The sequence below is a fragment of the Fundulus heteroclitus genome, chromosome 21, assembly GCF_011125445.2.
Source record: "Fundulus heteroclitus isolate FHET01 chromosome 21, MU-UCD_Fhet_4.1, whole genome shotgun sequence".
NCBI lineage: Eukaryota > Metazoa > Chordata > Actinopteri > Cyprinodontiformes > Fundulidae > Fundulus > Fundulus heteroclitus.
This window is the reverse complement of record NC_046381.1, coordinates 10,296,044-10,320,681: the sequence shown is the minus strand read 5'-3', so window position 1 is coordinate 10,320,681 and position 24,638 is coordinate 10,296,044. Positions and strand designations below refer to the sequence as shown.

Below are 24,638 nucleotides of genomic sequence, written 5' to 3'. Positions count from 1 at the left end.
GTTCCCATGAAAAGCCAGGAACCCTCCATTGTGTGAACCCCACCTGCCTGGTGCAGCGACTGATGAGATCCCCGTCTGGGAAGGATGACAGAACACCGGTTCAAAAAAAAAAAAAACAACCGTTTAATGAGAACAATGCAGTACATGATCCAGACGAGATGTCAGCACAGTACGCGACCCGTTTCCTTGCTTTGTGAGCTCCGGCTGAGGCGCTGCGAGCCTCTCTGCTGCAGGGTGTCAACAGGCGCACGCCTCAACTTCCTGTTCCTGCACCTCCTAATGTGGCCACTTCTGAACCAGCGTGACGAGGTCTCAAAGTGGCGCGTGCATAGATGCGACGGCGAAGTGAAGGGTTCTTCTGACGAGCCGGACAAGGAAACGGACCGGGGGCCGACCACAGAGGTCCTGTTAAGGCTGAACCTCCAGCACCGGCTGACGTATCGGGTCAGCGTCGGCCTCGGGATGACGGCGACGTGACGTCACTGAACGCTACGCTGCGAGCGGTTCATGAGCAACGGCTTCCTGGAAATGCTTGGCACCTGGTGGGTGGTGATCCCTACGTTTAAAAAGTACAAAAAACAGCCCAAGATACAAGCTTCGAGTAAAAGTCTAGACGCTAACCTATAATATCCACTAAAAAAAAAATCACTATAGAGCAAAACAAATTAAATAACGCAACGCATCCCTTATAAAATGCAGAAAAATACTGTTAAAACCAAGCCTTGGCTTGCCGTCAATGTGGTGTTTTAGCCTCCCCCCACCATCACCGAAGTTTAGCACGTCGTCAGTCTGACTCAGCATAGTCAGGTTAATTTATGGCCCAAAATAATAATAATAAAAAATACCCAAGAAAGGAATAACATGTTAAAAACTCCCAAAGAAAGCGAGACACACAAATGTAGCTTATGAAACTGAATTTGAATGCAACACACCAACATCTGGGCTCAGAAATGAGAACTAAATAAAACAATTTAATAGAGCAACTTAGTGTGAATATAACTATTAAACCTGCTTTCATAATACTGCGTAATTCCCTCAGTTTGACCTGAACGAAAGCTGCACCTTATTACCGTCTCCTCGTACTCGGCTCGATGAGAAGTAATGCGACATGATATGGATGTAGCGGAAATTGTCCTTGATTGACATCTTCTTTTGCAAGTCTGTTTCAGCCCCGACTCCCCCGTGACGGATCATTTCATGGCGGTCCGTCAACGCTGCTGTCCTGATGTAGTGTCGTTGACAAAGAGGGGGGCTGGGGGGGGCTGGGGGGGTGAGCCAGTCAGGACAAACACGGTGGGCCACCTCAGAGGGGGAGGAGGTGCAGGTATTCAGGCATCGATGGCAGGAGAGAGAGGGGCTATCTGAGTCCAGCTCTGGAGGTCATCCACTCGAGGCCTTGGCATAAACTGGGAAGTACAAGAGACACAACGAGGCTCAAAACCCACAGAAACACTTTAGGTCGGCCAGTATTTTCCGCCTGCTTACTGAAGAGCGTATTTTGGCTTACAAAACACAGAAACTACATCTGGCAGCTGACCTGACTCCTTCTCAAACTGTTTCAGAGGATTTAGCTCAGTGAAAACAGCGACACCTGGTGGCTGACGGCCCTTCTATAGCAAGACAGATTTAAGCACCTACAGTTATAAACCCGAAAGTCAACCTAAATCTGCCAGGGGTACGACTGAAGTCATCGGTCGTTATAATTATCGTTATAATTATCCTTATGAACATGCTGGAGAGAGTGTGAAAGGAGCTGAAGGTCTTCCAGCCTGGAAAACCAGGAGTTCATCCTAGGCCTGGGCGATAAACCGAAAATATACAGAGGCCGAATTTTACGATAAGGGCCGACGTTATTTTGCCCGTGTAGGAATTTTCGGTGTTAAAAAATGTAAGAAAAAGTTTTTTTTTTTTTCTTTAACGGTGTGATCAGGTCCCTTTAAGACGCTGCGCTACGTGCATATGGTCTGTAGTCACGTGACTCCACCCCATCCAGTCTGAAACAAGAAGCGAAAAATGTCGAGGGTGAGAGAAGGGAGGGAATTTCAAATGTTGAAGCAGCGGCGGCGATGGAGCCGGTTGAGGAGGAAGAGGAGCAGCTGTTGAGTTCGTTCATTAGTCCGACCCTAAATTACAGCAGTGATAAAACCGTGCACCAGAGCGCTCGAGTGTTTCATAGCTGAGACGACATAGTTGGACAAGGTTTAAACGCGATGATGTCAGCGTGAGACATACAAGGAAGAAGTCCTAGTCGCTATGACGACACAAAGAGTTAAAGCTGCTGAGCTCAATAGATGGAAGCGAGGTTCAGTGTTTTGGACAATTCGTGTCCCCTCTTGTGTGAATTCCAAAAAAGTAAAAAGCAAAACAAGTGGACTTGTTTTCCGTAGTTGAAGACGTTTCGCTTCCTCTCCAGGAAGCTTTCTCAATTCAAAAAGTCTGGAGTAGTGATGAGTACCAAGCTTTATACTACTGCTAAACAAAGGCCTTGTAATGGCTTACAATGACCATGACCTGAGTGACTGAGAATCTTCACCGGCTTCTTGGGTGAATTGAAATTTGACGTCTAATCTACTAAGAGTAGAAATGATTTGGGTTTAAATTTTTGTTTTAATACCTGTTCAATAACACCTTTAAATTATTTCCAGACAGTTTCGTAGAAAATTTTAAAGCCTTGAACTTTACCTTTTGACAAAGAAACTAAACAATTTTTTTGGTGGATTTTATGTGTTAGAGCAACACTCATTAACCAGCTTCCTTGTCCCCGCTGAGGAAAATCTCCTGAGCATGACGCTGCCACCATGGTGACGTTCCAGGATGATGTCCAGTTAGCTGAGCGTAGCATTTTGCCTCTACGTTCAGCGTTTCTTTGTTCAGGAACTGAGGCGCATCTCAAAGTTGCAGGACACAGACTCTTGTGGCCTGGACCGGGAGATCCCTGGCTTCAGTGGACACCCGCATCTCGCCTGGCTTGGAGTTATGCAATACTCCGCACCATTTTCTAGGTCGCGTACTGAAGAGGGCTCAGAGATGTTCATACCGATTAATATTCTTTTATAACCTAGCTAGGGCTGGGCAATATGAATTAGAAATAAAATCTCAGATTTTATTATACCAAATCCATTTAAAAATAGATTTTTTTTCCCTCAGTTTAGTTTCACAAAAAGAAATTTTAAGAACGTACTTTAATGTCAAGCATTTCGTCTTGGAGTTGACGTGAACTGAAAGTGCAACTAAATCCAAGCTGTGAAACATGCTTGCAATACAAGATGGCGGCCCTGCCGTTGTAAACAATAAAAATAAAATATTTACTGCTGGTGGCATTGCACAATGAGCTAAAAAAAAAAAAACAGGCTTCACTTCACTTTAGTAACTTCAAACTAACAAAATAAATAAATACATACATACATGACTGAATTAAAGTGCCTGGTACTATTGTGAAAAAAGTTTCCTCTTTACAATAGATTTTCCTAAACAGACTCGGCATTGCAGGCCATTTTTGTCATTGGACCCCAATGAGGGCATTTGCAAAATAAAATCCAGATTTTCCGAAAATTAAAGCCTTGAAAAAAAATAAATAAATGGAAATTCAAACTAAATTGATTTATCGCCCAGTCCCAATTCTCACCACGCTTTAAAATTCTCTAACTTTATATGCCTGACCCATCTGACCAGAACTGAGTTTTATTTAGGGGCAACAGACTAAAAGGGGGCTGAATGCGCACTGCACTTGTTGATTTAGGTTTTGTTGTAAAAACATGAAAAACACATTTTTCCTTCCTCTTCACTATAATCACTACTTTGTGTTGGTCCATCACATAAAATCCTAATAAAATTCACTAAAGTTTGTGTTTTCATCTGCAAGTGTTTAAAAACGTTCCAAATGGTATGAATATTTGAACATAAGCATTTTCCATTTATCAATCCTGATGGGAAATTACGCTGAGCACCGTTACAAATATCTGCTGCCAGACAGGACATCCTAAACAATAAAAATCTGTTCCATCTTGTGACGAACGAAACGGGGGACCCTTGATTATCTGGTTTCTGCAGAACTAGCAGATCATCTCACCCCTCTCCCGTGAGAGCGCAGCAGGACTGGATGTGCCAGGGGTGATCTTTGATGGAGCTCAGGGTGAGGTATTTGGAGATCTCCGCTGCCGACATGCAGTCCTTCATGTCCTGCTTGTTGGCGAATATCAACACAGCTGCCTTCCGCAGGTCCTGGGGGGGACAATCCAGAGAACAATGTTGCATCTATAGTATCGTATAGAAACAAAAAAAAGCGAGGCTTAGTTCCTTCCTGAGGCGTCAGCTATACCTCATGAGCCAACATCCTGTAGAGCTCCTCTTTAGAGATGGCCAGCCTCTCTCTGTCGGTGCTGTCCACCACCAGAATAATGAACTGCAGGGACAAAGAGAACACACACTGGGTGACTTCTTTTACAGCGACGAGATGCAACACAACGGGTGGGCATATCCGGGCCAGGAACAGATCTGACCCCGATGCTAACGGAGCCCCCTCTGAAGAAGAAAACGGAGCCACGGCCGACGGCAGACCGAAGAAATGTGCCGTTTGGAGAGACGCGGCATTGAAACAGAAGACGCGGCTCAAGAGGAAGTGTGAATGGGTCGACTGCCTGACTCGAACGACGGGGGTAAACCCACATTCAGGATGCAACAGAGAATATGGAAAAACACTTAAAAAGCTGTAACCTTACGTTTAGATAACAGAGGATTCTGTTGCCCTGTTAGCAAATCCTGACATTTCTTGTTGATGAACCCTTTTAAAAAGGCTCACAATGCACCAGAAAACTCTCCGTTGATCATAGTCGACAGCTTGAGCAGCTTCATTGGTCTTTTTTGACTTACGGGTTACTTGAAAAGTCAAAAACAAACATTTTGCAATTGAGCTTTCAGGCTCATGTTGGATTTTTTTTTTTCAAAAGAGGCATCTGAACTGGGGTCTGGGTTATGCAAACCATGCCAATCGTCTACATCACACGTTCAAACTCAGGGCCCGTGGGCCGAATCCGGCCCCTCGAGGCAATTTATCCGGCCCTCGAGAGCCAAAAAAGGCATATCATGTCAAAGTAGAGGTATATATTCTTTTAAAGTGCCTAAAGTGGCTAAAACTGAGCCTCCTGTAGCGAATGTTGTAGTAACAGCATCCTGCTAGTAGATGTCAGTTTTCCCACAACACATTAAAATAACCCAGAAATGTCCAACAAGAGAAGAAGTGATGCAGAACGATGAGTTTAAAGTTTAACTCACCCCCAATATCAACTTTCTTTGCACATAAACTGCATAAACTGGGCATAAGGTGCTACTTTTATGTTACTGTGCATTTTTTATATTTCTATGTGAATTGAAATGAAATAATGAAATCAAAAGTATAGTTTATACATGAGCAACCGGCCCTTTTAATGACTTCATGACTTTCTATATTGGGCCACTTTGGCCCAATATAGAAATGAGTTTGACACGCCTGAATTTCATGCTAAAGATGGTTTAACTCCATTGTCATGCTGCTGTTTCAATGTAAAAGTGAGACTGCTTTACAAGAAAATACTTTGAAAGCTGTTCGTTTTGGCTCCTATAAATACAAACCAGAAACGGCTCAAATCTACATCAGCAGTTCAAAGCCAAAAAAAACCCCAAAAAAACTCCTAAGTGCATCTCATGGTCATTTTATTGTTGATTCTAAGCATGTTCAGTTCACAAATCGTTAAGAAACATGGTAATCTTCAACTTCAAGACCGTGTGGTTCAAATAAGCAGTGTACAAATATCAGGACGTTTTAATAAATGAAAAATCAAATAATAATAAAAACGTATATCATGTAAATTCTATTTTTTTCCCCTTCCAAAATGTAGTGTAATTGGGATTTTGTCCTAAAAGCCGACCGTGCACTGGTGTTGAAAATCAACACTTGTGCTAACACTACCACGGCTGTACAGCTGGTTGCTCAATTTATGTGATGCCCATATCAAATAAGTGAATAAATAAAAAAATCTCAGGAACACATCTGGTGTCTTTTCACCATTCTCCTCCAAAACATCTGTCTCTGTTTTTTTTTTCTTCGCCTTTGTATTTCCAAAGCACTATCGGCTGACCCCAACTTCTGCCTCTTAGACGGACCCTTTTGTCGAAACGCTGACCCGTGACGCCGACGACCCCCGCTGCAGTCTGTGCTCTGAATGAACGCAACAGCTGCCACCCGCACGAGAAAGAAAAAAAACAAAAAGGGCAACAAAAGTGGTGGGAAGAAGTCAGAAACTGTGCTAAAAACGTAACGTGGTCCTTACCTCTGTGTTGGAGTAATAGGTGTTCCAGGAGGAGCGCAGAGATTCCTGGCCGCCGATATCCCACATCAGGAAGTGGGTGTTCTTCACCACTATCTCCTCCACGTTGCTCCCGATGGTGGGCGACGTGTGAACGACCTCGTTCATCAGGCTTCACGGTGAACAGATTAAAATGCATCAAAGCAGGGAAGCAACGAGTTTAAAAAAAAAAAAAAAAAAAAAAAAAAAAAAAAAAAAAAGGGGTCTAGGGTAATTTCACAGAGCGTACTCACAACTGGTAAAGGATGGTGGTCTTGCCCGCATTGTCCAGACCCACAATGATCACCTTGTGCTCTGTGGCAAAAACAAACGGTTAACTGGGATTCGTTTCGTGACCCGCTGAAAGACAAACTGTACTGTTTACTGTAACAGCACAACAACGCGGAGAGAGGGGTGGTGGTGGACACTGTTTTCAGTCAACACAAAACACTCCTTACACCCACACTGAAAATAAAAAAAATGTAATAATTATACCAACTGAACTTCCTGCCTCTGTCAGCACTGACCGGCCATATGAACCGCTGGGCTGAACGGACGCAGTGAAGGAGTTAACATGCAGGAGGGGAAACCTTTGCGCCCCTTCTGAGCCATGAGAGGAAGGAGGTTCTGCTGGTCAGGATGAACTGAGCTGGTTTCTGCAGGATATACATTGTGTATTGCTTCCGTCTTGGTGTGCTACCAACAGGCTAAATCTCTGATCTGCCTTTTCGCAAGGCTACGCCACAACGGGAGCAGATTTTAGTCCCCGTCTTTGACCTCCTGGACCAGCCACGTAGAGAAAGGCAGCGCCTGACGGAAGGGTTCACGCTCCCTGAATAATAATAATAATAAAACTTTATTGATCTCACAATGGAGAAATTCACTTCTGCATCTTAGCCCATCCCCTTGGGGAGCAGTGGGCTGCCTGGGGAGCAATTGGGGGTTAAGGGTCTTGCTCAGGGACCCAGAGTGCAGGCTGTGGGGATCGAACCGGGTACTTGCAACCTTCTAAGAACACAAGCGCGCTGCTCTAACCACTCGGCCACCACTCCCACCAACCTCAAAAGGTGAACTCTCACCTTTTGCTACGTCACAACCACAAACCGGCGCTTTATTGGGATTTCATTTCAAGTGGGAGGAAAAATGTAATAGATTTTTTGAATTCTTACACAAATAAAAATCTGCTGTGCATTCGCAAATAGCAAGGTGAACCCCAGTTTCATCTTTGACCCCACAGCATGATGCTGCCACCTCTGTGTCGATCGCATAAAACGCTGAATAAAATACACATGGAGGTTTGTGGTTATAACATTACAACAGTTCAAGGAACAATGTATATATAAATAAAAAACTTTTTTATTGATGTTCATTAAACCATTGTATTTTGTGGCAACAAAAGAAACTAACGTTGTGAACAGAAAAACTGATTTAACCAGTCCTTGTAAAGCAGATCTCAAAAATGTTCAAGCAGTTGTAAATAGATGTAGGTTCCAGCTATGCGGTTAAAAGGTCAGTGTCTTCTGTGCAATCGCTGTAATGACTCTGCAGACCCTTCAGAGAGACATGCAACCCCTATCCAAATATTGGCCATCTTTCATATTTGACGTTGGCAGTCTTATTCACGACTTTGGCCAGTACAGATTGATGGATTTTGCCTTCATGCCATTAGCTAAACTCCCCCTGCGCTCCTCTTTCACTCACCGTTTCAGATTTCTCAACATTTCTCTGCACGCCGCCACTTTTGTTTTCTCTGGACCCGCCCAAAGGGAGCGAGCCAATATCTTTGCAGCACAATTACAGAATACTTGGGATACTTTCATCTGAAAGCTTTTTATCTCTGGGGCCCTTGTTTCCTGTCCATCTGGTGCAACAACTTAAGGTTTCACAAGGTAACTTAAGGGTTGGTTCCTTTTAATTCCACAGGTCAACAACCATCATCAGAGAATGGAGATTATGTGGAGCAGCTATTTTTATCTTGCATACCGTAGTTTGAGAAGTTGGTTGTACTTTTATAGTCTATTTCAGTGCTTATCTTTTGTTATAATCTCAGTCGCTGTATAAGTACAAACACTGTAATTGCTGTTTTAAAAAATAGGTGCGCTAGCAGCATACATTTTTGGTTTAGTAAAAAACAAAAACTATATAGGATGACATAACTTTAAAAAAAATTAAAAACAGAAAACCAAGAATTAATCCCACAACCACTGATGGGGGGTAAACTATAGATAATTATACTTCTGCTTCTTTAATCTAGTGCAATTTTAACAAGCTGATCATAACTGTATGTACATAATGTACCCTTTATTTGCCATCATTGAAATTGCTCAAAACATATACAGGCCCACCCACTTTTGTCTTCACACTACAGATGGTGTGCTGACATTTGGCTTCAGGTGCGAACACGTTAAGTTATCTATTTCCTCATATCATAACCATGTCCTCTGACCATTTTTAATAACTTAGCCCATGAGTTTAATTCAGCCCCAAAGAAAATGTCATCATACTAGATTTATCAAACAATGCGACAAGGCTGTATGGTATCCCCAAACCTAACCAAATTTGATCACTGCCTCGTCATTTAAAGATATGATTACTCTATCCTTGATAAAAGGATATGTATGAGAGGCTTTTAAATTAACTGCTATTGAACCTTTACTTAAGAATCCTCGGCTTGATCAAGATGACTGAATAGATTACATACCTATTAAATTATTAAATATTCTGTCCAGGAGTGATGCTGAAAAGCTAATTTGTGTATTTGTTACTTCAAGGCTGGCCTATTGTAGTTCTTTACCATCAGGAAGTTCACAAAATGCAGTTCGAAACCCCCAGCTGATCCAAAACGTTGCAAGAGTTCCGATGAAAATTAAAAAGAGCTCATATTCCTCCAATTTTAGCTTCCCTTCATTGACTCTCTGCTAAATCAAGAATATAACTTAAAATTCTCCTTCTCACTTATAAAGCCCTTAATAATCAGGCTCCATCATACATCAGAGATCTGATTGTGCCGTGTGGTTCCAGTGGGTGGTAGAGTTTCTAAAAAAGTAGAGTAGGAGGCAGATCTTTTGGTCGTCTCTCCTGTGGAACCAACTTCCAGTTTTTCTCTGTAAAGGCAGACACCCTGTCTACTTGAGTCTAGGCTTCAAACTTTCTTTTTTGATAAATAACTTAAACTTAGAATGGCTTAGGTTATCTTTGTAGTTACGCTGCTGTAAGACATAATGACCACTTTCCCCTTCACTCTGCTACATTCTACCCCTCTACTATTCTCCAGTTTTACATTATTTGCCGTTGTTGCAACGTCATTTCTCTTTGTTTTTATCTTAATAGAAGTTCCACTTCCTCGAAGGGGGTAATCAGCTGAACCACTGCTGCTGAAAACCCCATCTTCTTCTATAGTCGATACCCTCGCCTTTCTTGACTGCCCATTGTCGATGTATGCTCACCCAGGAGGAGTGAATGCTGCAACTCAATGACCATAAAAACAAACAAAAACAAAAAAACGATTCGAACTGCACAATTAGCTGGTCACTGCAATCAGATCAACACAAACACACCTTTTAGATTGCTGTCACTTTAAAACAGCGCCAACTTAGCAGGTGATGGGAGGCAGTGCTTTACTTTCCACACCATGACTATTTGTTTTCCTTAACTGGAACCATTTCCAGCATCTTGCCTTGATTAGTTGAAGGAAAAGTGCAGCAGCCCTCTTTCAGCCAGCTGACAAGCATTGCTGCACATTGTGTTCCCCATACAGTTACAGACAACTTAGATCATGCACATACTTTCTCTTGAGTTTCATGAAAAAAAAAGGGCAAAAGATAAATTAGTCTTCAGTAAAACCCTGGTGTTCTTGACTACCCATCTTCATGGTGGCTACACCAGGACAAACTGCATGACAACCACAGCGCTAAAGTTTCAAAGACCATGTAGAGTCACAGGTCACTCTTGGCAGAACCTGCATATTTGGTTGAGCACTAAAATAGAAAATATAAACACCTGTTGATATAAATCAAATATTAACATAAAAGAATGACATTGCGAAGGAATATATCTGACATGGTCAATATTTTCATGATTATGGGAAGATATATACATGTATGTAAATGGGGGAAAAAAAAAAATCTAAAATCTTCACTAATATGTTTTAAAAACAAACTCAAAATCTTCTATTTCTCTTTATCTTTTTTAGCCGACAAATATGGACATATATAAAAAAATATTTGTAGTGACATGTCACAATTTCTGGTGCTTTGACTTGACAAAATGCTAAAGTTAACCTGATGCAAGGAATTGTCTCCTTTCTGAAATGGGTCTGTCTGTTAAGTGTTGATTTTAAATTCTTATGTATTTATACTTTTGGAGATTAATTGTGTATGCTTCCACTGGTTTAAATGTAAATGCCTGTTTATTTATTTTCCTTTGCCTTGCAAAAGTTAAGTTGATCTCCTGCACGCAACTGTTTTATTTCTCTTTTTTGTAAGAATGCAAAAGTGGAGATTCTTATTTGAACATGTGATTAGTGTTCTGATCAATAAAGTTGTTAAAGAAAAGTTTCTAAAGACTTAATAAAAAAAAAAGAGTTAACTGTGTTTAAATAAACACAACTAAAATGCATGGCGCTGCTACTGAGGGCGTCTCGGGATTTCTAACTTTTAACGATGTTCCAAATTAAGAGTTAAACTTTCGTTAACCTTATAACATCAATTCTCCCAGGATTAAATATGATCTGATCACATCAACGGTGAGCAAACTCTCAGTAAAAGCCCACGACAACTTATGCAATGCTTTGTGTCCTGGATATCGAGCCAAAGCTGATTGACAAACTGGATAAACCGAGTGCAGGCTCTCGGTAACTTAATGTAATTATGTCGTCCGACTTCGCGTTAAAACAGATTAAGCGCCGCGGCGGAGACTCGGACAGACACGTCGGGAGATTCGAGCTGTTTTGTCACTCGACCCGAACAAAGAAGAGGACACATCCGAGTCGAAGAGCTTGCGCGGCGAGATAATTCACCCCTTTTCGTCCGTTGTCGCGGCTCACTTCATGCTAACGGGGTCTCGTTACCTCCGGTAGACCGGAGCTTCAGCGAACCGCAACAGCGTCCTCCGATCTCCAGACAACGACACCCACCTTGGTTGCAGAAGTAGCTCCACAGTTTGGCGAAGATCAGCCCCATCGTTCGGGTCGGTTTCGGGGATGTTCGGCCAACTGCAGCCCTCCCCAGTTAGCCTCTCCTCTCCGCTCCCTTGCTTGTCCACACACCGCGCGGCGACGGTCCGAGCCTGGCTGCGGCTAGCTAACACTAACTGCACATTCTCTCAACAGCAAAGCGCCCCACCGACACCATAAGTACGTTTTTTGTGTCGGGTATATCTGGCGAGAGGATGGAAAACCTGATCTAATGAATAATCACTGATAAAAACAAACGTTGGAGAGGCAAGAAATTGGACAAACGGCTGTGCAGCGGCAGCCGTTCACACAGCTGGTTAGGACTTCTGCCAGTAGACCCTTTTCACAGTGACGTCATGCAACTTCCGTTCTGCGGTGAAGCAGGGTATCTTTACTTCCGCTTTCTCCGCGAGCAGTGTTTTTACATAGGGAATTCACACAGTCCCTCACCAATCTACCCAAATTTCGTTTGGGAGACGTGCACAGACTGGCACAAAAGCTTCCGGCCACACCAGCCTCCAAACTCGACAAAGATGACAAGTTCTTTGTGGAACAGTACCTTTTCGATTATGAAGGTAAGAGCTTTGTCTTCTTAGCTCTGTTGTTAGCAAAGATGCTAGGATAATGGTAGCTATGCTACCAACAGGACTTTTGTCATTTATTAGTTTTCTATTTCTCCATTATATTGCTACGCTAGCTTTATTGCTATATCAGCTATTCTGTTTCACAGCTTTTAGTCAATGAGTCACAGCAGGGATATAGTTGATGTATAATGTTGAGCCTTTTCATACTTTGTTTTGGAACAGTGTCAATGCTGTTGGCCACTTGGTCACAGCTCTATGAATAAAAATGAGGAGCCTCATTCCCTCCCGTTTTTTTTTTTTTTTTTTGTGTAGTATTTTACTGAGGTTGCAGACTTTGTAGTATCCCACAAAATTCCTCTGTGGGTTCAGTGTGTTTCTCAGTCTCGTCAGTAGATCTGGAGCCTCAATTAATAAAATAATTCTGCCCATTCCTGTTAAAACTGTGATAGTTTAGGACATCATAGACTGAGAAAGACGCTGTCAATAATGTTGCAAGCACACTGCATGCACACTAATAATCAGTTCACTATAGTATTTATGGATTATGCTGCTGTCGGGGCAAACCCCTTGTGTCCTATACTGTTATTTTTCAGGAACTGACCAAAAAAACATGGATTTAAAAAAACTTCAGACATCACACTTCATATATTTTAGTTATTTATTACATAGATACTTCATAGCAGCTCTGTCCATTTTACCTTTTACCTGTCCTGTTTATCCTGCTGCCTTGCTTCGGTTCCCCTCTGCCTTACAGAAGAGCCTGCTGCCGAGCTCTGGTGGGTTCTCCCCTGAACTGTCAATTCTCTGCCGAGGTGTGGACCTTGCTGCCTGATCCTGGTTCCAAGAAGTCTCTCTCCGGTCCGTCAGCTCCTGCCAACACCATCACCCTGTTCCCGTGCAGTTCTACCTCGCTGGTTACATCACCCTCCATCCCATCAAACCTTCAATAAAGACTTTCATTTTAAGTCCCTTGTGTGTGGTTCTGGGTTCATCCATGGACAAATTAGATTTAGACAACTTTATTTGTCATTATGTATGCACAGAGTGCGTACAGAACGAAATTCCGTTTGCATACAGCTTGAGAATTACAGTAAATTACAGCAGTGATTTAACAGTAAACAATTGAAATGTAAACAATGCAGGAGAAAGAGACAGTGTGCGATCACAGTGTACAGGTGAGTATTTTTAAAAACCATTTGTATGTGCAGAAATTAATTAATTTCTCAGATTAATTTCCTTTCATTAACAGATTGATTTTGACAGCTCTAATAAAATTTTACGTGGTGAGCCACTGAAATTATCTTGGAAATAGCTAAATTAACTTATAACTCAATTATCTTTAAGAAAGAATGATGGAGTTTAATTTGTTAAAGACCACTTGCAGAAACGTAGGTCTCCTCGGAAGAGAAGTGCTGACTGCAGGCGTAAGTGCTGCCACGAAGGATTTTAAAATTTGGCCCCTCGTCTCTTCTTATTGCCGTCACCCAATGGGCTCCAGTCTCAGCATCAGCCGGGAAGTCATGAACACTGAGATATGGAAAGTTTTTTTTGTTGTTCGAACACTGTGGGACACTGCAGTAGCGGTTTCTCTGTGATTGTGCCATGCTTGGTGAATATGATGCTGCTGAGAGATGGACACAAGGGGAGAAAAAAATAGATTAAGTATAATACTTTTTAAAACCTTTATTTAACCAGATAAACTCCCATTGAGATTAAGATCTCTTTTTTAAAGGTTGATCTGACTAAGAGGTCAGCAGCACATGTCATTACTAATACAGTATAATAAAAACAATTTCAGGCTTCTACTTAAAATATACAGTATTTTGCACAAAAACTAAAAAAAAGTGCATTAATATAAGTGCAAATAATATTATGAAGAAAATTCATTATAATACACAGAAAATTCAGAAACATAAGTACCGTCCAATAGACCCACGGTAATTTTTTTTTTAGGAATGAACAAAAAGATTCAAATGGAATAAGATCTTTTTAATTCAGTGACTGCAATTATATATATAACACGTCACCATAATCAAGTAAAGGGAACAATGTAGCAGATAAATGTCTCTTTTTTCACTCAGTGAACAAGATTTATTTCTATAATAGCAAAGCTACAGTAATCATTTTATAACATCTACATCAGATTAATGACAGGTAAAGTGAGCTAACAAGCTGCTGCATGTTAGCTTTGATCTTCATGTTACTGTCCCAATCAAAGCATCTTTATAACAGCAATGATCGCTACCAATACTAAGGAAAATAAAGATAGTCAATAAGACACGTTTAATATTGTGCTCTCAGTCTTACCTAATGAAATCACGCTGATTACTGATAGGTAAAAGTTTGGTAAGCTAAGCTAACAAGCTGCTGCATGTTAGCTTTGATCTTCATGTTACTGTCCCGATCAAAGCATCTATATAACAGCAATGATCGCTACAAATACTAAGGAAAATAAAGATAGTCAATGCGACACATTGTGGTCTCAGTCTTACCTTATGAAATCGCGCTGATTATCACTGAAACACGTCTTCACCTCCCGAATTTTCTATGTAAAAGCATGTAGCCGGAAGTAAAGATACCCTGCTCCGCTTCAAAACGGAAGTTGAGTGACGTCATGTGAAAAGGGTCTGTTAGCTGCACACACTGGGAAAAGCAATCCCGACTGTTCACTTATCAGTGTTACGTCATGACGTAACATACGTTAGATTTTAATTTTTTTTACCTGTACTTCATGTTCGTTCAGACGAACATAATATGATTTTAGACTTTTTAGAATCCTAATTTATTATTAGAATTGACTAAATAGTGGCATATTATTGCAAAATAAAAAAAATAAAAATACAAATAAATGCTTATACTTCGTTGTTTATATATATATAAAAATCAAAGCACATTTTATATAAACTAAAGCACTTTATTATTATTATTAGATTAACGAAAACATATGTATTATTTAATTATTGATTAAACATGATACGTCAAGTGTGCCGTTATCATCAAAATAGTACACATATTTGATAAATTAAGGACAATGGGAAGTAATTCAAAAGTACACTGATGAAAAATATGTATGTAAATTGAGTAACTTAAAGAAACTAAAACAAATTTTTTATTAATTTTATTTTTCTTAAATTTCCATTTTAATAATACAAGACGGGGGGAGACGTGTATTTGTCATGTGACTTTTCTAGTGACGCATGCGGAAGTAGTAGCCATAACAACCGGGGATCTGATCCATGCTGTAAGTATATGAAGGGTGGGTTTTAGTCAAGTTTTCTGGTTGAAATCGATGTTATGGTTTGTTGTCCAAACATCCATAGAAGGAGGACGTGTTAAATTGGTCAGAAGTGTCGTTTAGTGCAACATTTCCTTACAGAGGATCTATGTTTGCAAAAAAAAAAAAGTGACATAACCATCGACCACATGGTCCTTTACAACATGCAAACCTGGAAAGATTTACCGCCTTCAAGTCTTTGATAGATTGCTAGAACAATCTTCAGTCAGTGAGATTAGCCGTATTTCAGATATGCTCAACACGTTGTCCTACCGTTTTCACCCACCGACTGTTTTTGTTTGCAGACGCACGTCCTGACGCACACAGGGGAAATGTCAGTGTTTCCAAGAATCTCCCTGAAGCCCGAAGTGACAGAGTATCTTAGAAGTGCCTTCCTAAACAAAGAGGTACGTATTTATCTGAAACAGATGATGGTTTTGACTTAAGACAGAGAGAGAAAGAAAGAAGCGGTAATTTTATGTCTTTAAATTTATATCTTCGTTAAATTCAATACTAGATTTTTTTTTATTGCCCCCTTTGGTGGCAAGAACTGCCATCAAATGTACGAGATAACTAGCAATGATTATTTTACATCAATGTCCAAGAATTTGTTCCATTCCCCTTTGAATACATGTTTCAATTTAGCTTAGTTTAAGATTTTTTTTACCACATAGCTGCCTGTTGAAGATTATCTGTTTATCGCCAATATCTGTCTGATTTAATTCTGGACTTTGACTAGGCCGTTCTGGAACCTTCATTTTGTGTCGTTTTGGAGCCGTTTAGGGTTAGACTTGCTTGTGTGCTTTGGATAATTGTCCTTCAGCGTGCACTCAGTGTACTCGAGCTTAAGGGCAGGAACTGATGGCCGGACATTCATAATTTCCCAAATGTCTTGGGTGTCATCAAGATGATTCTTGGCAAATGTGAGACGATCACTGGTGTGTTGTTTTTTAATTTTTTGTCAGCAGTGGTTTTAGCCTCAGAAGTCTCCAGTGGATGCCATTTTCACCCAGTCTCTTTCTCTTTGTTTACATGATGTACATTATTGCTCTTTCAGAGTCGTCAGTGCGCTTTTGGAGTAGGTTTTATAGGCTGGCCACTCCTGGGAAGGTTCACCACTATTCCTTGGCTTCTCTATTCACTTTGGTACACTTCTCTGGTAGAGCTGGTGAAACTGGACCACATAATGTGGGGAATCACAGATAATGCATAATTCAAGGCAGAGTGGCAAATTATTTGTGTTTTTATGTTTTTCTTTTCTTTTTTTACAAATGGCCTGATTGTTTTGAGTTGTTTTTTTCCCTTCAGTGAATGAAATCATAATTTAGAAACAGCTGATTGTGTTTACCCTGGTTATGTTGGTCTGGTATTAAAATCTGTTTAGCGTAGGAGATTTAAGCGTGAATAAAAAGCAAGCCAGCAGAAATTCATTAGAGGATAAATAATTTTTCTCTGGATGCTTGGAGGAGTCAAAGTGAAGCTCTCAAAAGCTAAAAACAACCTGCCAAACATGGCAGTGGTAGCGTCACGAAGAGGACCTGTGTAGCCGAAAGTGGCACTGGTGCAGTTCTCAAAGTGGAATAATTAAGGAAAATGTACTTTATATTTTAACTTCACCTTAAGCGAGTAGCTAGATGGCTGACACGGTTGCGTTTTCTAGCACTTTTCATTAAAAACACATTAGCCTCTGGAGTAGGCCGGACCTCAACCCCCCGTTGAAAATGTACAGACTGTGTGTAAAATCCTGATCCATGCCAACCTGTTCAGCCACCGGTCCTGAAACGAAGACGTTTGTCACGTTGTCTCTCTAAATTTGTTCAGGTGTCGGCAGCCGGGGGGCTCCAGGAGGCCGAGCGTCGTTTCCAGAAGCTGCTCACCTGTTTGTCCCACCCGCCTTCCTACACGTGCGTGCGAGCCAGCACTCACCTGGCTCCTCTGGAGGACATCGGGCTCAGGCTGACGGAGGAGCTGAGGAAGGTGAGCAAGGAGGCGTCTGTATGTTAAAAAATTGCCACCAGAGTCGCAGACGAGGGACTTATTCTGATTTCTGTAGCAGCAGAAGTGCAACTCGTCAGCAGAAGAGCTGTCTGTTGGCATCGCTCCACACCCACGGCTCGCAGATGTGCTTCTGCTTCCCGTTGACGGCCCGAGGTATGCCTGGAACGTCGCAACATCATCTTCCCGAAACCTCTGCAGCTCGCGCTCGATGTGAGCCCGAGACGTTTAGCTAGGAGATCAAAGGGAAGAAATGCATGTATGAAACGACCAAAATCCACATCGTGCGTCTGCGTGTGTTCCCCTGTGTCCCCAGACCGGTGGAGCGGCTGAGCTCCGAGGTGGTGGTGGGCGCTCAGTGCGGCAGCGCCGTGCTCAGAGGGGCTCACGTCTTCGCCCCAGGGATCGTCGGCAGCCCCAAGTGTAAGACGGCCGTGTTTGATATCGCTCGTCTTCAGGTCCTCCAGCTGCTCGTCAAGACTTTGGTGCAATCAACTGGGTTCCCTTTATATAGGAAATCTTTTGACCAATCTGTATAATCTGATTGAATTTGACTTTGTAAAGTGCCTTGAGATGACATGTTTCATGAATTGGCGCTACATAAATAGAATTGAAATTGAACTGAACGTTGCGATTGTGTCTCCAGACATGAAGGCGGGAGACCCGGTGTCCGTCTTCTCCGATTTAGAGGGGAGGTGCACACGTGGAGCGACGGGCTTCCAGGGAAACAAGGTGTTCGTGGGGAACGGAGTGGCCCAGATGGATCGCTCGGCCATCTTCGCCACAGATACGCCCGCCAGGTGGTCCAATGTTTCCTTTAGATTTCGTTGTCGATTTAAGCGTGTCTAGAATTACTTGTTAGATATTAAGAGCTTTGCCTAAAATATCTTATTTCAGGTCTTTCTGGACCCTGAAATATATTTGCAGGTTTCCTCCCATTTGGTTTGCAATAAAAAACATCTGGATCAGTTCAAGCAGAATGGGTCTTCCAGATGATTTGTCTTCATTACTGGAAACAATATATCCGTGCAAGCGACCGCAATTTTTTTTTTTAACGTCGAAGAGTTTTTCTCGATGAACTTGTAAATGAGCGTAAAACACCCTTGAACTTTTTAACATTTTGTCACATTGCAACCCGAAACTTTACTGTTGTTTCTCTGGGACTTGGGACAGTAGGCCAACAAAAACCAGCACATGATTCATAGTCTTTCAGTTGTTTTTTTACACATAACAATCTTAAAAGTGTGGCATCTATTACTCAGTTCCATTTACTTTTATGTCCCTGAAAAGTTCCAGAGCAACCGAAAGCCTGAGGACACCTAATTAGTAAATAGAGTCCACCGGTGTTTAATTTAAGCTCCGTATAAATCAATCTACGTTGTTTGTTCTGAGTCGTAGAACAAACAACTTCATGAAGCTCAAGGAACACACCAGATGGGTCAGGGTTAATGTTATGAAGGCGTTTAAAGCCGGGCTTAGAGCTACATCCTAAGCTTGCAATGCATTTTGTCTAATGTCTCTACTTGCAGCACTTTTTAAATAAATAAATAAACTTATCATGCTAATTTATTAAGAAAATCTACAATACTGGGCCACAACCCGTGCAATAATCCTGATGTAGTGACTTCTGCTGCTATCACCACCTGAACATATGTCAGTACACATGTATGTATGTATGTACAAATGTATACACGAATGTATATGCACATATATACATGTAGGTACGTATGTATGTAGGCATATATATATATATATATATATATATATATATATATATATATATATATATATATATATATATATATATATATATATATATATATATAGATAGATAGATAGATAGATAGATAGATAGATAGATAGATAGATATAGATCACTATGAATGTAAATAAGACACCATATGCCCATTTCTATTTCTTTTGTAGTCTTTTGATCCATTGTATATATGAAGATTCACTGTATATAACCAAATGCACCTTTCCTACTCTGCACCTTCTTGTGTGAACCGATGTGGCAAGTGAATTTCTCCATTGTGAGATCAATAAAGCCTTTCTTATCTTATCTTATCTTAATAGGCTGTATTCATTTTGCTGTTTTTAGAGGCGTGGGTGTTCGGATGGTGGATCCACTTTACCAGAGTCCGTCCTTTGACGGCGTCCTGCCCGGCATGGTGTTCCTGCAGGTATTTCTGTCAGAGCAAAGCGGGGAAGATACATTTTTCATCTGTTACACTCAGGCACTGTCTAGCTTTTATTAAATATAGCCTCTTAATGTTTCTTGTGTGCATAATCTGCAAACGTAACCGCTTTGTTGTTGTTTTTTTTGTTTGGCTTTGTTTGCAGAACCTCCCTTCTGTGGTGGTGGGCCACGTGCTCGGGCCCCGGCCTGGAGAACGGATCCTGGATATGTGTGCTGCTCCTGGAGGGAAGACTTGCCACATTGCTGCTCTCATGGGCGATAAGGTACAGCAGTGTTTTATGATACGCAGTTGTCCAGGGGGGCTTTAGATGTTGGGCGCACCAACTCCGAATAAAAGAATTATGCATCAGATGCATCTCCCTGCTGCTCCCTGAATGAGTTTTCTGTTGCCCATTTGTCAATATATGAAGTGGGGGCACCTGATTTTGTTGCTGATATGGGAGAGAACAAGCGAGGTGCTTTGTACAGTGTTTTGCACTGTAATGCCTCTTTATTATTATTTTTTTGGATCTCACAATCTGTGAGGATTTGTGCCATTCTGAGTGGTTTAACAGTGGCACGGTTGTGTTCGCTGTGATTCAACTCGCGTCCATCTGGGGTGATAACCAAACATGTCACGTCTTTTGTGCCTGGGACCTTTTCAGTGTAGGCCTGTTCAGTGGAAGCAGTAATGGGGCATGTAGCCTGCAGATCAACTGGAGCTGGACGTGCTGCAGATGTGAGGGTGTCGCTGGTGAAGAGTGTGATTTAGAGCAGGGGCGTTCCTAACGTGGGGGCCAGGATCCCCCGGGGGGGCTCTGAGACACCACATGCAGGCTGCCAGATGCAATGTCAGAGATATACTTGCTTTAGTATAGCAAATGTATGCCTTTATTAATAAAAAATTATTTTGTCTTGCAAAAGTATGGCTTTTTTTCCCTTGGAAATATGGTGAAAAAAAATCTGTTAATCTCTAAATTTCTGAGTTTCTTTGTTGAAATGTACTCCTTTGTAACCAATAATGTATTATCTTTAACCTGCAGTTTTTCTTGGGGGGTAATTATGTCAATAAAGTAATAATAGGTATACAAGAATAACGAACATTATGAGAATAAAGTTGCATACAAGAATTAAGTCAAGATTTTAGCCTGACAAAGTCATAATATTGCGAGAATAAATTCACACAGTCGTTTAAAAAAAATCAATTCAAAGCCCTGATACTCATAACAATTTGATGCTGATGTGCTAAAAAGAGTCAGTATTTCCTTATTTGGGAAACCAATACCAAAGTATATCTTAGCAAGACGCTCAACATTCCTCACTTTTACACGGGGGAAAAAACAGCTCTTTTTGTAAGACTTAAAATTACTTACTGTTCTCATGATTGTAAAAACAAACAAAAAATAATATAAAAATAATATATTCCCAACAACCCTCTCACCCCGCTCTATCATTGTTATTTTGGGGGTCGCATGGCTAAAAAGTTTGGGAACCCCGGGTTTAGAGGTAAGAGGGGTGTGGCTGATCATAGAATTAAACAGCGGCGCTTTGCAAGTATTCGTACCCCTCACAACAGCCCTGGATGTGAATGTTCTTTATTGGGCCTTTATGTGACAGATCACCACAAAGCTGCATGCATAGAAGAACATTAATATAAAGAAATGATATTTTCTTTTTTTAACCAAAAGAAGAGCATTTTTAGATGGTAATTCTTGCCCATTCCTCTTTTGGAAAACTCGATCAGATTAGATGTAAAGTATCTGTGAACATCAACTTCAGTCTGGCGTTTGAGGACTGACTTTGGACACCGCTGAGCTAAACCATTTCAGTTCGGCTCTGGGTGGATGTTTATGGTCATCGTCCTGCTGGAAGGCGAATCTTCAGCCCAATCTCAAGTCTTTTTTATTTAGCTCCACCAATGATCCCATCAACTCTAACAAGCCTCCCTGTCCCTGATGAAGAAAGCATTCCCGTAGCACGATGCTGCAACCACAATGTTTATGTGGAGGTGTTCAGGGCTCTGAATGCAGAAATGTTGAAAGGATATGAATATCTTTGAATGAATAAATAAAAATAATTTTGTTACTTTTATTGTTGCTGTATGAAATGTATGAAACAGAGTTTAGTTTAACAGTCTTTAGCAGTAAGGGTGTATATTTTCTGTTCATTTCTAATGAAATGAATTCTGCACAGTGAATTTCATGTTAACTAACAATGTTCCAGTCTATCCATGTGTATTGCATATTGAGCGGATAATATTTAGAAACTTGCAGGTTAAGAAATGTGATCCCGGTCTCAATAACTGGTTTTTGAATAGATAGATATTTTAAATAAAAAAAAAAAAAAACACAGTACTGGTCCAACTTTTTCCTTTAAATACTTGAAGATATTTTTAAATAACTAAAGTATATAGTTAAACGTTAGTGTCTGTCCCAAACAGGGAGAGGTTGTGGCCTTGGACAGAATCCGAAACAAGATCGACCACATTCGTCAGAACGCACAGATGCTGAGTCTGCAGAGCATCAAAGCTTACTGCTTCAACAGCACTCATGCTGTAAGCGACGGCCCGACCCACCAAGCTGAAGGTAAAACCAGGCATCTTTAAGCTCCTTTGTGGGTTTCTGGTAAAGTCGGATAACAAGTAGTGTAAATTTTCTGCACATCCCACTCCAGGACCTCCTTTTCCTCCGGAGAGTTTTGACCGGGTTCTGCTGGACGCTCCCTGCAGCGGTCTGGGTCAGCGGCCCAACATGGCCTGCAAATGGAGCCTGAAGGAGGTCTGCTCCTACCAGCCACTGCAGCGCAAGTTGTTTCATGCTGTAGGTATTACTACGTACAAATATAACACTTCTGCTTCTCGGTTCATGACATGCTCCCACCATTTTGAAATGCTGACGTTTACTCATTTTCACCTGTAGAGGGCAGCATTGGACACCAATCACTGCAGTAAAACAGCCTCTATAGGAAACAAGGATATTTTTCTTTTTACCCCTTTTAAAAAAAGCTGGTAGAGACAGAACAGACTTGCTCCTTTAGTTGCAGTAGAAGGTGGTTCTACAAAGTATTAACCACGGGGACCAAATGAATACACATGGCATTAAAAACATGTATAACCTACCTTCCATTTAACTCACATTTTACTGGTCTATCACATAAAATTGACATTGAAGTTTCTGGGGTTGTTTTGTGACAAAAGGTGAAAACTTTTTCAAGGGGTATGAATACTTTTGCAAGGCTCTGTAGCTTTTTTTATAGTTTGGGACAAACTGCACCACTAAACAATTTTTTTTTTATTGAAAAAATTTATCAAATGGCTAAAAGTCGTAGGCCACTGCCGTATTCTGTCACACACATTTTTTAGGCCACAGATGGTTTAGGATGATAAATCTGTTGAATTCAGGTGGTCATACTTATTATAAGCCTTCTGAGCATATTTTTAAAAAGGTGGCTGATTGTAGATTTTTCCTGTTCTGCTTATTTGCCTCCATGTTTTACCCCGAAATCAATGAGCAATTTCTTGTGTTTGTTTACACACAAAAACAGGCAAAAAAAAAAACAGAAGTTCAAAATTATTCCAATATAAATATTTATAATGGATGCCAAGTGGTGCGTATTGCTCAGCAAGATATTAAAAGTTTAGTTGTAGTCGGGCCCAAAATGCTACCTCTTGGGATTTTAAAATCTGTCGTCAATATCCAACATGTTAAGAATTAAATCAGAAACTAGCAAGACTTTTATTTGGTCAATGCCAACCGATAGCACTCATTGTTTGCTATACAGCAGATAGGTGTTGCGCTAACATTATTTAATAAGCTGGAGTGACCTAAAAAGCTACTTATAGCATGTGAGCTAGCAGTAGCTAACTGTCTGGTATGCTAACATATATGCCCTTTATCCATAAAATCATAACATTAGCATGTTTGGGGATCTAGTCTAATACATTAATTAATATTAGCTTGTCATTTTAGTCATTTTGACTAACATTAACTTTTCAGTATGTTTAAAATAGTTCATATGCCGCCATTATTTAGAATACTAGCAGTACCAGCTATGCTAGCATTAGGTATTACGCCTACAGCTAATATTCCAAAATTAGCATGTTATAAAAAACTAACATTTTCCTTTTGAATTAGATAAGTATTGGCTGGTAGGATTGACTTGGTAAAAAACAGACTTTTCTCTAATAATTTCTGTGGCAGGTAAATTTTTATTGCATTTAATATATTCATTGTATTTTTTTTAAGGAATTAGGAAGCGCGCTTTGACCTGGTTCAATTAAGTTTTGTTTAATGTTTGTACACTGAAAGTAGTTATCTTTCATTAGGAAAATAACACGAGTATCTGGCCAGAACAGCAGGATTATGTTCTGAAAGTCTCTCTAAATCAGGGTTCCACCCAGTGTTGATTATTGCTGCTTTGAGTTTAAAGAGTGCATTTGTCTTTGCTGCTGCTGCAGGCGGTGCGGTTGTTAAAGAAAGGTGGAGTTTTGGTCTACAGCACCTGCACCATCACTCTAGCAGAGAATGAGGAGCAGGTAGCCTGGGCCCTCGGTGCTTTCCCCTGCCTCACTCTGCAGCCGCAGGTAAGATAATCTCGCTGCACGGACAGATTCAGAGCTCCGTGATATGAAGACATGCCACTGAGTCTTCCTGCTTCCCAGGAACCTCACATCGGTGCGGAGGGCATGCTGGGAGCCGGACTGTCACCCGAGCAGCTACGCGTCCTCCAGAGGTTCAGCCCCGAGCTGAGCTGGGATCAGATAGAAACGACGGCCCCCCTCGCCAGCAGGGCCGACAGGGACACCATCGGCTTCTTCATCGCCAAGTTCCTGAAAACCTGACCGCCAGGATGTGTTTCCTCGCACCCAGACGGGGGAACTCTATCGTTTACACTGAGACGCTGTGTATACTTTTGATGGGCCATATAAAACGGGCGGACTTGCTCTAGTTTACAGCTTCCGCCTCTTAACAGCTGCTCTCTAAAACTGCGGGCCATATAGGGCTAAGCTTTACAAACACAGAGAGCAGGAGAGGGAGGGAGGCTGAAGGAGCAGCAGCAGCAGCAGCGCTGTGGTCGCCGTGACAACAGTGACGACACAGCTGCCATGGTGACG

General features: G+C 41.3%; 2 protein-coding genes across 4 annotated transcripts; one reads left to right on the top strand and one right to left on the bottom strand.

Moving 5' to 3' along the window:
• Window positions 1-105: 105 nt before the first annotated feature.
• Window positions 106-11,821, bottom strand: arl8 (ADP-ribosylation factor-like 8). The gene is made up of 6 exons (XM_036125783.1): window positions 11,455-11,821; window positions 6,575-6,635; window positions 6,306-6,453; window positions 4,319-4,402; window positions 4,070-4,221; window positions 106-1,406 (listed from the first exon to the last, which is right to left on the bottom strand). The coding sequence occupies exons 1-6, from the start codon at window positions 11,498-11,500 to the stop codon at window positions 1,358-1,360; spliced, it is 540 nt and encodes a 179-aa protein (XP_035981676.1). The 5' UTR covers window positions 11,501-11,821; the 3' UTR covers window positions 106-1,357.
• Window positions 11,822-15,246: 3,425 nt separating this feature from the next.
• Window positions 15,247-24,467, top strand: nsun6 (NOP2/Sun RNA methyltransferase 6). 3 transcript variants are annotated; one of them, XM_012853178.3, is made up of 12 exons: window positions 15,247-15,318; window positions 15,657-15,758; window positions 17,173-17,328; window positions 17,405-17,502; window positions 17,663-17,769; window positions 17,993-18,146; window positions 19,448-19,529; window positions 19,690-19,809; window positions 21,966-22,110; window positions 22,199-22,344; window positions 23,982-24,107; window positions 24,186-24,467. In XM_012853178.3, exons 2-12 carry the CDS (start codon window positions 15,684-15,686, stop codon window positions 24,363-24,365), a joined length of 1,389 nt encoding a protein of 462 aa, XP_012708632.2. In that variant the 5' UTR covers window positions 15,247-15,318; window positions 15,657-15,683; the 3' UTR covers window positions 24,366-24,467. The 3 variants fall into 3 exon arrangements, with proteins under 3 accessions (XP_012708632.2, XP_035980772.1, XP_021166619.2); XM_036124879.1 differs by having other exon boundaries at window positions 15,271-15,318; window positions 17,408-17,502; XM_021310944.2 differs by lacking the exon at window positions 15,247-15,318 and adding an exon at window positions 15,406-15,576.
• Window positions 24,468-24,638: the final 171 nt, after the last annotated feature.

Coding starts and splice junctions, on each gene's coding strand:
- arl8 (XM_036125783.1), bottom strand. CDS start 11,500: ATGGGGCTGATCTTCGCCAAACTGTGGAGCTACTTCTGCAACCAAG. Junction 6,454..6,574: donor ACCACCATCCTTTACCAGTT/GTGAGTACGCTC, acceptor TTCACCGTGAAG/CCTGATGAACGAGGTCGTTC. Junction 4,222..4,318: donor ACAGGATGTTGGCTCATGAG/GTATAGCTGACG, acceptor TGTCCCCCCCAG/GACCTGCGGAAGGCAGCTGT.
- nsun6 (XM_012853178.3), top strand. CDS start 15,684: ATGTCAGTGTTTCCAAGAATCTCCCTGAAGCCCGAAGTGACAGAGTAT. Junction 17,503..17,662: donor CTTCCCGTTGACGGCCCGAG/GTATGCCTGGAA, acceptor CTGTGTCCCCAG/ACCGGTGGAGCGGCTGAGCT. Junction 19,530..19,689: donor CCGGCATGGTGTTCCTGCAG/GTATTTCTGTCA, acceptor CTTTGTTTGCAG/AACCTCCCTTCTGTGGTGGT.